The sequence below is a fragment of the Pelophylax lessonae genome, assembly GCF_965119305.1.
Source record: "Pelophylax lessonae genome assembly, chromosome: 6".
Taxonomy (NCBI): Eukaryota; Metazoa; Chordata; class Amphibia; order Anura; family Ranidae; genus Pelophylax; species Pelophylax lessonae.
Genome location: NC_138773.1, coordinates 165688994 through 165705382, shown reverse-complemented (window position 1 = coordinate 165705382; position 16389 = coordinate 165688994). Strand labels below are relative to the sequence as shown.

Below are 16389 nucleotides of genomic sequence, written 5' to 3'. Positions count from 1 at the left end.
ATCAGACGATACTGACTCCAAGGAGCCACTAAGGCATCTGTGGCATTGGCTAGAGAATCACAAGACCGTGCCACAAACCTCTGTACCTTACTGTTGAGACAAGAGGCCAACAGGTCCACCTCGGGAGTACCCCACTGGAGACACAACTGATGAAACACCTCCAGATGAAGCGACCATTCCCCCTGGCCCAACGCTTGTCGACTGAGGTAATCCACCTTGCCAATTTTCCACCCCTGGAATGTGTACAGCAGAGGGGGCTGGAACTAATCGTTCTGCCTACCTTAGAATAACGACTACTTCCTGAGCTGCCAGAACAGTTCTTGTGCCCCCTTGGTGATTAACATGGGCCACGGCCGTTGCATTGTCCGATTGAATGCGTACCAGACACCCCTGAAGACAAACTGTCCAATGAACCAGACAAAGTCTGATCGCTTGGAGTTCCATTACATTGATTGGCAGTCTGGACTCTGGGAGTCTAGATCCCCTGAGCACAATCAGCACCTAGGACGCCTCCCCACCCGGACAGGCTGGCATCCGTGGTGACAACCATCCAGTACAGGGGGAGAAAGGATTTTCCCTGTCGAAGTGCCTGAGAACGAAACGACCAGATCAGGGATCCTCTTGTAGCCTGGCACAACAGGATCAGGTTGTCTAGAGACTGAGATTCTTGTGCCATTTTACCAGGATCTCTTTTTTGCAGAGATCTCGTGTGGAACTGTGCAAACAGAACTGCCTTGAAGGTAGACACCATCAGGCCCAGCATTTGCATGCAAGCCCGGAGGGATGACCGTCTTCTGGACAGCAGAAGCTTAATTGCCTTCTGCAATTTCTCAAGGTTTTCCAGAGGAAGAAACACTCTGGCTGAGGCCGAGTCCAGAGTCAGACCCAGATAGGCCAGTCTTGTGGACGGAACCAGAGCAGACTTCAGAAGGTTCAGAAACCAACCAAACTCCCTCAGAGTTCGCAGAGTAATCTCCAAGTTGTCCATCAGAGCAGTCGGAGACTCCACTCGCAGAAGATGATCATCCAGGTACCCCAGTACCGCGATCCCCCGCTAACGCAACAATGCTAGTACAGGGGTTTTTTTGTGAAAACCCGAGGAGCGGAGGCGAGACCACAAGGTAAGGCCACAAACTGATAATGCTCCTCGCCCACAGCAAAGCGGAGGAAGTGCTGGTGACTGGCACATATTGGAATGTGAAGGTAGGCATCCTTGATGTTGATAGAAGCGAGAAAATCCCCCTGATGTAGGGTCGCCACTACCGTGCGAATGGACTCCATTCGGAACTTCTGTACCTGCACAAAGCAGTTTAGCACCTTGAAGTCCAGAATTGGACGTACCTTGCCTTCCTTCCTGGGAACTGTAAACAGGTTTGAAAAAACCCCTGAAAACTTTCCAAAGTCGGAAACCGCGGCAATCACCCCTTGAAGTCTTGCACTGCCCCATGAGACCCAGTAAGCAATCTGGAGACAAGCGCAGGTTGAAAGGGAAGAACCTTTCTGGAGGAAATGACCGAAACTCGATCTTGTAGGTAGAACAAATTACTTTATGGACCCACTTGTCATGTACCAGGGAGGTCCAGAGATCCGGAAACCAGCAAAAGACGTATCCCCCACCCCAGATTTGGGTGAGGGCACCCCTTTATGCAAAGGAAGCCTTCTCCACAGATCTGGAAGAGCCTGCTCGTGGCTTGCTAGACCAGGTCCTCTTGGAACCTCCAGTGGAGGCCCTAAAGGGCTTAGATCCCTTGTCTTAAGACCCTGAGGGACGAAAAGGCCTCTACGACGGGGCTCCTTGCCCTTCGAAGCCTGTGGAAAAAAAAAAAAAAAGGAGTACTCTTCCCCCCTGTGAGGCCCTTAATGATGTCATCCAAGGAAACTCCAAACAAGCAATCCCCCACAAACGGGAGATAAGGTCTTCTTAGAAGTCTGGTTCGCAGACCAGCATTTGAGCCGGGTAATAGGCTGAAGGACCACTGCTGAGAGACAGTCTAGAATTTAAAGGAGCAGCATTCCGAGACATTACAGACAAACTGTAGCCCCTGGACCAACTGATCCCCCAGCTCCGCAAAGGCAGGGGGAAGCGGTTCCCCCTCCAGGTCCCGACGTAAAAGTTTAGCCCACTCGGTCAGAGTACGCCACACAAGGGCAATAGTAAATACCAGCCTAAGTGCCGAACCAGCCACAGTGAACATATGAGGAGGTCGGAGGCCTTGGCCCACATCAGCCGGATCTTGAAAGGCAGGGGACTCCTCAACCGGAATTAAGGTGGCTTTATTTAACTTGGAAACTGGCGAGTTCACTACAGGTGGGACCGTCCACTTTTTAAGCAGGGAATCCTCATAAGGATACCGCATCACAATACGCTTTTGGGAAATATGCTCCAGGGACCCAAATAGTGAAGAGGGGGGGACACACAAAAAAGGTGTATGAACTGCTAGGGACACCCCCACCTCATCCCCGCAACACAGGGCCCAGCACAGAGCACTACCGCTGCTATAGCAGAGAGAGGGAGAGAGAACCCAACAAAACAAAAAAAAACAAAACAAGAAAATGGCCGCCGAGGCTACACAAACATGGCCACTGATCTACAGCACAAAAGGCTACAAGCAAATGGTGGCACCACATGGCCCAGGGGGGAGCCCAGGAGATCGGAACACGATTCCAGCAGGAAGAGGGGCTCAAGAAGGAGCCCCCAGCAGGTGATTGCCAGACCATTATTCTTGATCTTTAAGGATAATTTACAGACGGGTATGGTGGCAGCTGATTGGAAAAAAGCCAACGTGGTACCAATATTTAAAAAGGGGCCAAGATATATCCGGGGTAACTATAGGCCGGTCAGCCTAACATCAGTAGTCTGCAAGATTTTGGAGGGGATGTTAAGGGACCACATACAAGACTTTAGTAATGAAAACGGTATTATTAGTAGTAATCAGCATGGATTCATGAAAAATCATTCTTGCCAAACCAATCTATTAACCTTCTATGATGAAGTGAGCTGCCACCTAGATAAAAGGTAATCCTGTGGATGTGGTGTACCTGGACTTCGCAAAGGCCTTTGACACCGTTCCCCACAAACACTTACTGTTCAAACTAAGGAAGGTAGGTATGGACCATAAGGTGAGTACCTGGCTCCAGGGGAGAGTCCAGAGGGTGGTGATTAATGGGGAGTACTCAGATTGGGCGGGTGTGGAAAGCGGGGTCCACCAGGGTTCTGTCCTCGGGCCAATCCTGTTTAATTTATTCATAAATTATCTAGAGGGGATATCGAGTAAAATCTCAGTATTTGCGGATGATACTAAACTAAGCAGGCCAATATCTTCTGGGCAGGATGTGGAAACCTTACAAGCGGACCTGAACAAAATTATGGGGTGGGCATCTACATGGCAGATGAGGTTTAATGTTGAAAAATGTAAAGTAATGCACCTGGGTGCCAGAAACCAGAAAGCAAGCTACTCACTAGGAGGGGAACCTCTGGGTGAGTCTAGGATGGAAAATGACCTGGGGGTACTGGTAGACAACAGGCTTGGCAGTGGCATGCAATGCCAAGCTGCTGCAAGCAAAGCCAACAGAATACTGGGATGTATAAAAAAGGGGATTCACTCCAGAAATAAAGAGATTATTCTCCCACTCTACAAGACTCTGGTCCGGCCACATCTGGAGTATGCTGTCCAGTTCTGGGCACCGGTCCTCAGGAAGGATGTGCTGGAACTGGAAAGAGTCCAGAGAAGGGCAACAAAAATAATTAGGGGAAAGGAGGACATCAGCTATGAGGAAAGACTACAAGCACTGAACTTATTCTCTCTGGACAAGAGACGATTGAGGGGGGGATATGATATCAATGTACAAATATTGTACTGGCAACCCTAGCATATGGAAAAAACTATTCAGAGAAAGGAGATACGTGGCCACTCACTAAAACTAGAGGAAAGGCGGTTTAACCTTAAAATACGCAGAGGGTTCTTCACTGTGAGAGCAGTAAGGATGTGGAATTCTCTTCCACAAACAGTCGTATTAGCAGCGAGCATCGATAGTTTCGAAAAACTTATTAGATGGGCACCAAGACCACAACATACAGGGGTATACAATGTACGGTTAACAGCAAACACACACACACATCATAGGTTGAACTGGATGGACTGATGTCTTTTTTCAACCTCACTAACTATGTAACTGCCCCCCCTCAAAAGTCAACTGTCCGGTTGCTGGCGGCGTGCTACCCATCGCCAGTTTGACATCCCAGACCGACCTAAAAAGGTATAGCCACCCCATGGGAGGAGAGGGGGGGGGTGTGGGCAGATGGGGGTAACAAGTCCACAGAGGACCCCCTAAGAAAAAGGGGGGGGGGAAGCTGCATGGGAATGAGGGGAACCAGACTGTCCCAGGGTGGGGCCCATGCCCACCCCAAAACCCTCCAGGGTTAGAGGGGGGACAGCTTCTTACCATACCAGGAACAGGGTGTGCACCGCTCCTGACAGACCACTGCTGCATCAGAATTGGGGGGCTGTCGGCCCTGCGACTCAGGCCGAGGCCAGGTCAAATGCACCCTCAAAAGACATTTAACTCACAGGCCAGACCCGTCCAGGGGGGCTATGTCACAGCTGACCTAATGCGGAGCTGGGGCCTGTGTGCGCTCTCTGGCCAGACTGGGGGGACCCTCTGGATCTAGATTATCCAATCTGTCGCTCAGTCCAGCAATGGATTGTAGACTCTCACAGGAACAAAACAACAAAGATAGGTGCCTATAGCTGAGAGTGGGAGTATACCCCCTGGGACTGCCCCATAGGCGTAGTCAAGCTTTTTCTTGCCTAGTGTTTTACTCCTGTAGAGGGCAGTATAACCCAATGGTCAAGATAAGGAGCTGTGTTCGTCAATGAACGAAAGAGAAATGTAGTTTATTATTCAGTGCTATTTTTAAAAAAAAACAAAACTGTTGTTACATCAACAGGTCGCCGATCACATCAATGTTTCGTGAGCTGTAGATCTGAAAAATATTTCAGGGGTTCCCAACATCTCAAACTTTTTGCCAAAGGTTCCTCCAAGGTAAAGAGGTTGAGAAACCATGGCCTAGATACTTCCATAAACTATAAATATTTAACCAAAGTGGAGCTGATCCTGCTCTGCTCTGCCGTCCGCCACAACAAGAGAGCGTTACAATAGTGCTCTATTGTTTGCTGGTAACATATTCATGTTCTATTGCTTATTGCTTGCGGTTATGCATTTTTGCTAATATGCATGGGGGATGAAAGGCTCTATTGTGACCTAATACGAGCCCCCAATTGGGTCAGAAGGGAGAAATCAAATGGAAAAAAAAAAAATGATATATATATATATATATATATATATATATATGTATATATGTAATAATTATAGCACTAAGAAACTCTGCCTGCTTATTCCTAAGTACCAAAAATAACTTGTAAATCCTGGATGATAAAATGTCACCATTGTGCCAACTAATTTTTGCCTGCACAAACCCCACTTAATCCCAATAAAAGGGTTAAAAAAAAGCTTATGCGTTTAAACACTTCCGCTTTTTTACATAGGTGATCAGGAAAGATGGATCAGTTTGTCAAAAAAAACACAACATAATAATGAACAAAACATTATAAAAAAAAACTAAATATTTACCAAGCTGACCACCACTTCACTAGTAAAGATACAACCAATTTACACAGGCATATGACACCTGGAAAAAACTAAAGAGGCCTAAAAATACATCACAAAAGGCTTGTTAGAGCAGAGACTAAAAAAATATATTATATATATATATATATATATATATATATAAAAAAAAGATTACCGATTTCTGAAGAGATCAACATTTTCAATAGCCCATTCTGCTAAGAAGAGAGCTGCTTCCCATGTCACTAAGCCTGTAGTTCCTTCCGAGATTATTGCTGTGCTTTCACATAGTGTCACAGCGCCCCCTGATGGCTGCAAAGGAAAAAATTTGATTTCAATTATTTCAGCTATAGCATTCAAATTCATAAAAACTTTATGTTGGAAGCATTATATTCTGAGCAATAAAGTAATAGGGTCTGGTTTATTGTGGGATTCTCTTTTTTTTTTTTTTTATATCACAATTTCACCATTTTCTTCTTTTTACATATATGAAGCGAAATGTATGACATTTTCATTGGGGGTCAGAAGCTACACAGGCCCCAGGGATGAGCTGCAAAACTTGGAAGATCTTGAAAAGCTAAAGCACGTTGAAAGGTAAGTTTTTCCCTACAAAGATCATTGAGAGTTACATTTTAGGTGTGTTATGATGCCGGGGAAGTACAGTAGATCCCAAGAGGAGTGGATTTTACCTTGCATTTTTTATCCCCATCTGCCCACACCCCCCCTCCCCTCCCATGGGGTGGCTATACCTTTTTAGGTTGGTCTGGGATGTCAAGCTGGCGATGGGGGTAGGTGGGGGTGTCCCTAGCATTTTATACACCTTTTTTGTGTGTCCCCCCCCCCTCTTCACTAATGGGGTCCCTGGGGCATATTTCCCCGCAGCACATTTCCCCACCTGATCCGAACCCCTCTCAGAGGCTGCCGGGCCCTCCGGGTCCCATCAATCCCTGACTGCACTGACGGCGGTCCTGGAGTCCTTAGTGTCCAAGGTGGATTTGGTTCTGGGAAAACGGGCTAGCAAAAAGGGTCTCCCGCCTTCATCTGTCTCATCAGATCCTGAATCTGATTCAGCCGCTGCGAATGTGAGTTACCCTTCTGGGTCTCTGTGTCCACACACCCTGTGTGCTCAGATAGTGAGGATGATTCCTCTAGCCGCACATGAAAAAGGCGCTGGTGGGTGCTCTGATTGTGTTAGTGCGTGAAACTTTTTAAACATGGAGGATGCGGCTGATGCTGCTTCCTCAACCTTAATTCCGGTTGAGGAATCCCTGGACTTTAAAGATCCAGCTGATAGGAGGTCGGAGGCTCTGGCCCACCATATGTTCATTGTGGCTGGTTCGGCACTTAGGCTGGTATTTACTATTGCCCTTGTGTGGCGTACTCTGACCGAGTGGGCTAAACTTTTACGTCGGGACCTGGAGGGGGAACCGCTTCCCCCTTCCTTTGCGGAGCTGGGGGATCAGTTGGTCCAGGGGCTACAGTTTGTCTGTAATGTCTCTGGATGCTGCTCCTTTGATTTCTAGACTGTCTGTCTCAGCAGTGGTCCTTCAGCCTATTACCCGGCTAAAATGCTGGTCAGCGAACCAGACTTCTAGTTTTCTTGGATGACATCATTGAATTACCCCACACAAGAAAAGCATCTAAAAATTTGATTTGAAGGACCATCAAATCCTATTCTTGAAGTACATTAACCGCTGAACTACGCGGTATTTGAGCACCACAAACCGAAATCCACCTGGCCTTAGCTCAGAACTGCAGGCAGGGTGGTGTGCTTAGCTGAGAAAACCCCTCCTCCCCTCCTGAAGACTCCTGGGATGTTTGATATCATATGTCTGAGCATGGAGACCAGAAAGTAACTGAAGGAATATAAAAAAAAAAAAAAAAAAAACAACACCTTTAAAAACAAGTAAATGTAATATACCTCCCTATTTATGCTAGCAGTTTAAGGATTAAAAATAGTCACTGTTGAATGAAGTTCCACTTTAAAACCCACAAACATTTTCTGAAAGCAGAGCCTGGAGAATAAAATGGTGGTAGGTGCATTTTTTTCGTCACACAATATTAACACAACGTTACCTTCAATGGTGTGTTGAAGTGATCAGTAATGCATATTTCTTTTGTTTGAAAACTCCATTGTTGCCTGAATAGTATTCTAGCGTTTGCTTGTCTTTAACTGAGCCTCAGAGAAATAACTGAAATAATTTAAGACTTTACATTAAGTCTCAGTAATCTTTTATTAGGGTCTTCATGTTAGTTTAAACACCATGTCATAGATATTTTATTTATCATTGTAAGAGAACATATTCCGCACACTTTTTTATTTCAATTTGTCCTGGGGGGGGGGGGGGGGGGGGGTTGTGGGTTTCGGGAAACGGCTTTGGGAAAAAAAATTTCCCCCAGTTTTTTTTCCAGGCCTTCCCTAAGTTCTCTAAGCAGCTGGGACTGTGTTTTTCTGACAGTTGTATTTTTGCTAGAAAATTACTTTGAACCCCCAAATCTTATATATTAGCAGAGGCACTAGAGAATAAAATGGTGGGTTTTGTAATTGTAACAGGTCTACATCAGTGTCCCCCACCGGACACACAATGGGTGAAAAACCTCCGGGTGCAGGGACCATTTCCCCGATCCAACAGCTAATGACTCAAGTAATCCGCCTGCCAGTTCATATTAAGATCTCGGCCACCAGGGGACCACCTATTTGTGTCTTTGTTGGATGAACTGACCAAAGGACTCACAGGTGGGAAGAGTACTCTTCTTCCTCTATCCGCTAAAGGCAACCACCCCTAAACCGCTACCTCTTTTAGCTGTAAAGGCAACGGCCAGGGTGTACACATGCTATGGCTGCCATGCTTTGCTTCGTAGTTGTGGCAGGAATTATAGCTCCTATACGCTCGCTGATCATGTTGCATTCAAGTGAATTGAGGTACTTGTGTGGGGTCCAAGGGGTTAAAGCAGGTGGGGAGGAGGTGATACAAGACTTCCTCACTGCCTGCCAAATGCTCTCTGAAGAGCGATCCAAACAAAGATCATTCATGTGAACAAGTGCTTATAGTGACACTATGACTGGTGTGGCGGTGATTAAAGACACTGTGAATGATGCAGCAGTGATTAGGGATCCACTGTGAGTGGATGGTGGTGATTAGGGATACTTACTGGCAGCACTGGTCTGGTGACATTGAACTGCTGTAGTGGTGATCACCTGGTGGCACCGACATACAGTGATGTCAGCACAGCCAGTCATTGTACATAATCACCATGACAGCAGTACAATGTCACCATAGTGACAGTGCACTTGCTTTGCAGTACTTCGAGTACTGTGAAGAGCCCAGAAAGAAGCAAAACAGAGGCAAGCAATGAGGGTTGGTTATACTGTGGGACAGAGGGCCACTTACTACTGCACTCTGTGTCACTACTGACTTCCTAATCTCTTACTTTTGACCCCTGAATTCTGTAGTAAGTCATGCAGAGTTCGGCGTCAGTAGTGGGTCATGCAGAGTTCATTATTAATCACGGAGAGCTCGGGGTCAGTAGAAAGTCAAGCAGAGCTCGGGGTCAGTAGAAAGTCAAGCAGAGCTCGGGGTCAGTAGAAAGTCGAGCAGAGTTCAGGGTCAGTAGAAATTCAAGCAGAGTTCCGGGCCAGTAGAAAGTCATGCAGAGTTCAGGGTCAGTAGAAAGTCACGCAGAGTTTGGGGTCAGTAGTAAAGTATGTATCATACATATTCGCCATCTCCTTGTGAAAATAAACACCACATGTGCCATAAACAGGTGAAAACATAAAAAATAGGTGTTGAACAATTGTTAGGAAACAAAAAGTATCCACTTACCAGAAAGTAACTTTTGTAGCAATTTTTAGTTTCTTCTGTATTTAAGACTTCAGCAAGTGCATTGTATAATTCATCTTGAGGTTCTGATTCAGTACTTTCATGCTGCAAAGAAAAAAAAAGGGAAGAGAATTTTATCATATATAGTTTATTTTATTCTGTTTTACTGAAGAACGCAGTTACAATAAAAATACTGGGGCCATGGCCCAGATGGACATGCGAAAAAAAAAATATACCCTTACAGAGCTCATATGCAACTTGTACTTCCCTCTTCTGTGAATCGCCTTTTTTTTTTGTGCAGGAGGCTCAGAGGTGAGTAAATGGACCCACGCTGACTCATGGGACTCTCACTCTCTCTATGCAAAAGCAGAGAAAATGTGGCAACTGTGGCTGAGCAACAAAACTGCAGGGCCTCGCCTGGAGCAAAACCGTAAATGAGGCAGGGTAAATATGAGCAGGTAAAAAATGGAGAGATCTGATCGTACCACAGCTATAAAAGTGCCTTGCACGACTACCGCCTCTACCTCGGAGGTTAATCCCAAGGAAGGCTATGAGGAAAGAGAAAATCATAAAGAACTAAACAGCAGTGGGCCACAGTGAGTACAGACTATTCAAAGGCACAGTTTAACCTAGCACAGGGCTCTGAGCTAGCTGCCTTTGACTCTGCCAGGCCTGAAGCAGAACTGACCCTGAAAGATGCGATTGCTACTATTAGTAAATGAACCACCTCTCAGCACAAGGGACATACTTACAGTCAGATGTATGTGTCCCTTCCAATGCGATCTTCTCCATTAGCTAAAATCCTCCTCCACTGCCCCCACTGCCATAATTTCCTGCTGATCCCCATGACTAAGCTCTGGGGGGGGGGGCAGAGTGAAACACGTTGGGGCCTAGCTGGAGCCCAGGCAGTGGTGGTCTTTCCTACCATGAAACTACTTGTGTGGATGTGCGGCATCGGGGATCCCTTTCCTCCTCCCTCTAGTGATCACAGAAGCTGGGACGGGCTCCACTCCCTCGTCGGCACTCCCGCGTTAGCGGATGCATCCACCATCTACATTGCATAGCCGAGGGGTATGAACAAGCTGTGTTTGTCTATGACCGCACAAAGCCTGGCTCGGAAGCATGTCTGCACATGTGCCCCATAGTACAGGGCTTGTAATGAAAAGCAGACAGCGCTGGCAGGAGGTCCTAGAAGAGGAGGTAAAGGGGTGCGCTCTACAATAACACTGCATAAAGCAGGTAAGTAGAACATCTTTTTATTTATTTATATACACATACACACACACATATACCTTCAGAATCACTTTAGTGGATATGCAGTTAGCTGAAGGAGAGATATCAGAATGTGGTTGTAAATCAAGTTTGTTCAGAACAGAGACCAGTCGCTAGTAGTGTACCACATGTCTCTGTGCTAGGTCCTGTTCTATTTAATCTGCTTGTAAGTGATTTAAATAAAAATTTGGTGTGCAATAGGATTCAAATTCCTAAAAGTGTTCTTTTAAAAAAAAAAATCAGAACAATATATTTATTGGGTAAACCATAAGATACACATTAACCACTTGCTGACTATGCACTTTACATTTACGTCGGCAAAGTGGCAGTTCCAGGCAGAATCACGTTAATAAACGTCATGTGCCTGGGAGGAGCTAGGGGGTGAGCATGTGCCGCCGGTGGTGCGCTCCCGCCCCCCGATGGGGAAGCTGGCGCGAGTGTCAGGCGGCTTTGATTGCCGCCTGACACCGGCGATCTCCCCCCGCTGACAGAGAAGGACGGACGGCTGATGTAAACACAGCCGTCAGTCCTTCTCCCTCGGATGATCACAGAGGCTATGTAATCCTGCTATATAGGATCACATGTCTCTGATCATCTCACAACCCCAACCCCCCCACAGTTAGAATTACTCCCCTAGGCTTACATTTAACCCCTTGATCACCTATACTATAGGTGTCAAGTGTCAAAAATGTCAGTTAGGGGTCTGATCTGTACGCCGCAATGTCGCAGTCCCGCTTAAAATCGCAGATCGCCGCCACTACTAGTAAAAAAAAAAAAAAAAAAAAAAAAAAAGCAATAAAAAAGGACATAAATAAATCTTTCCTGTAGTTAGTTAACGCAATAACGTTTGTGCAAACCAATCAAAATACGCTTCTTGCAATTTTTTTTACCAAAAACATGTAGCAGAAAACAAATTGGCCTAAAATGTTAAAAAAAATTAGATTTTTTAATTTTTTTTGGGGAATGTTATATGGCAGAATTTGAAAAATATTTTTTTTTGCTCTTTTTTTTTTTTTTTGTTCAAAAAAAAAAAAAAAAAAAAAAAAAAAAAAAAAATCGCACAGATGATCAAATACCACCAAAAGAAAGCTCTATTTGTGGGAAAAAAAGGACGTCAATTTTATTTAAGTACAGCATCGTCCATTAAAGTAATGCAGTACCGAATCGCAAAAGAGGGCCTGATCATTAAGGGGGAAAATCCTCCGGTCTGAAAGTGGTTAAGCATGGTACATACATTAAATATGGCATAATAGAAAAATACAAAACATAAGCAAGCACCAATATTGCATAAAACACCCCGTATCAAAAAATGGTATGCGTTTACACAGGTATAAATAAAAGAAAAAAGCAACAAACCATATGTACCCAAAAGATTTTAATTAATAAGTCAGATATAAGGCCCAGAACTCTGGGCATACAGAATCTCCTCCAACAGTGAGGAAAAAAAAACAAAAAAAACAAACATTCATATGGAGCATCATCACCTGTTCAATCTAGCATAAGATCCGTATAAATCCTGATAAAAGCCTATCCCTGGAAAACTCTGTCACCCACCAACTAGGGGCCAATTCCGGAACATCCAGCCATGGTTGCCACATAGAATAAAACTTGCAAAGAACATTCCTATGGTATACTCACGTATAAGTGTGTTATTCAATTGTTCCACTCACTGTCTCCTGGTGGGCACCCAAGGAGTAATCCAACACCGCGCAATCCACTTGAGTGCAGCATATAATAAGTGTAAAACAGCAGTATGTGCATTTGGGGTAAGGGACTTCTCCTCCAATACACCCAAGCAGACAAACAATGGGTTCCCTCCAGGTCTTAAACATGAAAACCTGTGATATTGCATCCAAAACCTCTTTCCAATAACGGAAAAGCTTGGGGCACCTCCAAAACATGTGAAGAAGATCACCATAGTCCTGCTCACATTTGGGGCATAAGGGGTGTGAATATTTCCCCACCTATGTAGCTGAACAGGTGTTCTATAGGCCTTATATGGCATATAAATGGGAAAGCTTCTGGGATGCCGACACTGAGATCAAGGGAGCAGAAGATACACAGCGCCCAGTTTTCTCCGTCAATGGCACCCAAATCCCTCTCCCAGCATCCCTGAAATTTTTCCCCAAACCTAATCGCTACAAGACGGCCCACAGGTAAGGCCACTCTACACTGTTGAAGGCCTTAGCATTAAGGGAGAAGTTTGCTTTATTGCCAGGGTTATCGACAGGTAGCTGTAATTTTAAAAAGAGCTGCCTGATGTTCTGAGCCGTAGATCTAGTAGGGATAAAATCCAGACTGATCCCTATGTACCAGTTTATGAATAACCTTTGCCAGCCTAGACACGAGTGCCCTGGCCAAAATCTTAACATCTGCTGTAAGAAGTGATATAGGTCTATATGAATCAGGTAGAAAAGCAACCTTCCCATATTTCAGCAACATAACAATTACTGCTTTGTTCATAGACATAGGTAACATTCCTGACTGAAAAGCATTATTACAGACTTTTAAGAGAACCGGCATCAAGCTCCCAGCATAAAGCTTGTAGACCTCAGACGGAAGGCTGTCCGCCCCAGGAGATTTCCCGTTATGGGACTGTGCCAGTGCTGCCAATATTTTTTCCCCTGCAAAAGTGGCATTCCGCTGTTGAGCATCCGAGGCTGACAAGCGCAACAGTGTGTACTTTAGATGAGTACAGATCAGCAAAAAAAGTTACAGAATACTGTAAGGATGTCAGCCATCGAAAATTGTAGAGAACCTTCAGCGCTCTGTATAGAAGTAATAAATTAAGTGGATTGTTGAGATCTTGCTAACATTGCCAACATATGTTCTGTAGTCTCCCCTTCCTCAAAGTGTTTTTTTTTTTGTAGAAAGAATTGCTCATTTTCCACTAGCTGCAACTCTAACTGCTGAGAAATAGATTGAGCCTTAAGCCAGGCCCTCTTAGTGTCAAGTCAGACCTGCAATGTACACCTCTTGCGCTCTTTGGGCCTCTGCAATAACTAATGTCTCCCAAGCCTTGGTGTCAGGCTTGATATATGCGATCATTTTTATGATCTGCCCTCGCATGTAAGCCTTAGTTGTGTCCTATATTGTATTCATCTCTGCAGTACCCATATTCTGAGAAAAAAAACAGCATTGATAATATTCGGTAACGGACCCTGTTCGGGAAACAGAGATAACCAGAAAGGATTCAGCTTTCAGGCCGTGCGGTTAAGAAAAGTAGGCACAACTATCTCTACCCAAAAGGGAGAGTGATCTGATATATTTCTACTTTCATAGTGAAAGGAACCCAATAGCGGAAGCAGCAAAGTATTACATAACCCCAAATACATTCTAGATAACCCAACATAGGTGGCAGAAAAGAGTAAATTTTTGTGTCAAGATGTCTCATCCTCCAAGCGTCAACCAATCCAAGCTCCCCAAGCAAACGAGCGAAGAGAGTAGGACCCCCCATCCCAAGAAGAGGAATGGGGGGGGGGGGGAAGTTTATCCCACTCTGGGTCCAGATAATTGTTAAAATCTCCAATCACTAGTAATGGAGAGTCTGCAAAAAGAGCCATGTAACTCGCCAAATGCCTGAGAACCTCAGAGGAGAAAGGTGGAGAATTATAGACAACCGCTATTATTCAAGTCAGACCCTGTATCTTACACAATAATATTACATATCTTCCTTCAGTATAAGTTTCCACATTAATACAGGTAAACCCAATGCCATGACGAATAAGGACACTCGCACCTCTGGAATATGAGGAGTAACTGGAATGGTATTGGTGGCTAAATTGACAAGAGGATAGGTAGGGTTTTAGTAAAAGAGGATAGATGTATCTCCTGTAGACAGGCAACCGAGGCATCCAGTCTTTTCACAGTCCTATGCACCACCAGTTTTTTGACCGGGTTATTGAATCCCTGCACGTTCCAGGACAGTACTTTTATTGTATTAGTCATAGTAAAAAAAACAAAACAACAACCACAGTGTTGTGCGTTTGACCGGGCTGTGCGACTCAGTGTTGTGCGTCTGACCGGGCTGTGCGACTCAGCGTTGTGCGTCTGACCGGGCTGTGCGACTCAGCGTTGTGCGTCTGACCGGGCTGTGCGACTCAGCGTTGTGCGTCTGACCGGGCTGTGCGACTCAGCGTTGTGCGTCTGACCGGGCTGTGCGACTCAGCGTTGTGCGTCTGACTGGGCTGTGCGACTCAGTGTTGTGAGTCTGACCGGGCTGTGCGACTCAGTGTTGTGCGTCTGACCGGGCTGTGCGACTCAGTGTTGTGCGTCTGACCGGGCTGTGCGACTTAGTGTTGTGCGTCTGACCGGGCTGTGCGACTTAGTGTTGTACGTCTGACCGGGCTGTGCGACTTAGTGTTGTGCGTCTGACCGGGCTGTGCGACTCAGCGTTGTGCGTCTGACCGGGCTGTGAGATTGTGAGTGTTGTGTGACTGACCGGTGTCAAGTGAGTGGAGCGGAATACCAGAGGGTGAGAAGGTAGCGTTAGGAAGCCAGGAAATAGCCACATAGGATAGACTTAAATCGCTGAATCCCCATTAGATTAGATAGTAGGTACAATGCCCAGCGGGTGTGGAGATGCGATTCGGTGTACATCTTGTAATATGTATGCGTTCCTCAGACATGTGATCGAGGGCGAATACAAATGCGCAAAATGTAAGCACGTTGCTTCCCTGGAAGCTCAGGTCCTGAATCTAGGGAAGCAGCTGGCAACACTGAGACGAATGTCCATACCGGAGGAGAGCCAGGATCGTACCAGTCAGGTGCAGACAGGGGCCTGCACAGAGGTGGGCGGAGTATTGGAGGTGCAGGCATCAGAGCAGAGTAGAGGGGTGACAGTTAGGAGGGGTAGAAGGGGACAAGGCAAGGAGGCTGATCCTGGGCTGGAGCACCCCAATAGATACGCCCCGTTGTGTGATGTTGGGGAAACCAGTCAGGGACCAGCATTGCTGGAGCAGAGCGACGCCCCTAGCTGCCAGGGGAAGAACTCCTCCAGTGAGGCCGGGAGAAAGGCAAAGGAAAGACAGGTGCTGGTGGTAGGGGACTCAATTATTAGAAGGACAGACAGTGTAATCTGTGACAAAGACCGTGTGCGCCGAACAGTCTGTTGTTTGCCGGGCGCTCGGGTTCGGCACATCGCGGATCGGGTGAACAGATTATTGGGTGGGGCTGGGGAAGACCCAGCTGTCATGGTACACGTGGGTACCAATGACATAGGCAGAGGAAGACGGAGAGTCCTAAACGATTTCAGGGACTTAGGCGCTAAGTTGAGGACTAGGACCTCCAAGGTAGTATTTTCCGAAATACTACCTGTACCTCGAGCCACACCAGAGAGGCAGCGGGAGATTAGGGAAGTTAACGAGTGGCTGAGGAGCTGGTGTAGTAAGGAGGGTTTCGGGTTCCTGGAGAACTGGGCCGACTTCTCAGTCGGTCACCGGCTCTTTGGTAGGGACGGATTGCACCTAAATGGGGTGGGTGCAGCCGTACTGGGTGAGAGGATGGCCAAAAAGTTAGAGGGGCTTTTAAACTAGGGAATGGGGGGGGAGGGTACAGATGTAGAATTAGCCAGTGGAAAGCAAGTTTCAGAGGGCAGAAATGGGGGCATTAGCGGTAGGGTGTTCGGAGCTCCTATACCCAGGGTGGGTAAGGGGAAAAATCAAGAGAGCAG

At 46.1% G+C, this 16389-nt stretch overlaps 1 protein-coding gene across 1 annotated transcript in view; it reads right to left on the bottom strand.

The window, feature by feature from the left end:
- The window catches only part of EEF2KMT (eukaryotic elongation factor 2 lysine methyltransferase), a 69115-nt gene that overhangs the window by 16346 nt on the left and 36380 nt on the right, over positions 1-16389 (bottom strand). The window contains exons 5-6 of the mRNA XM_082260988.1: positions 9450-9551; positions 5804-5937 (exon numbers count right to left, since the gene is read on the bottom strand). Of these exons, the coding sequence (XP_082117114.1) occupies positions 5804-5937; positions 9450-9551 (236 nt within the window). The remainder of the gene's footprint in view (positions 1-5803; positions 5938-9449; positions 9552-16389) is intronic.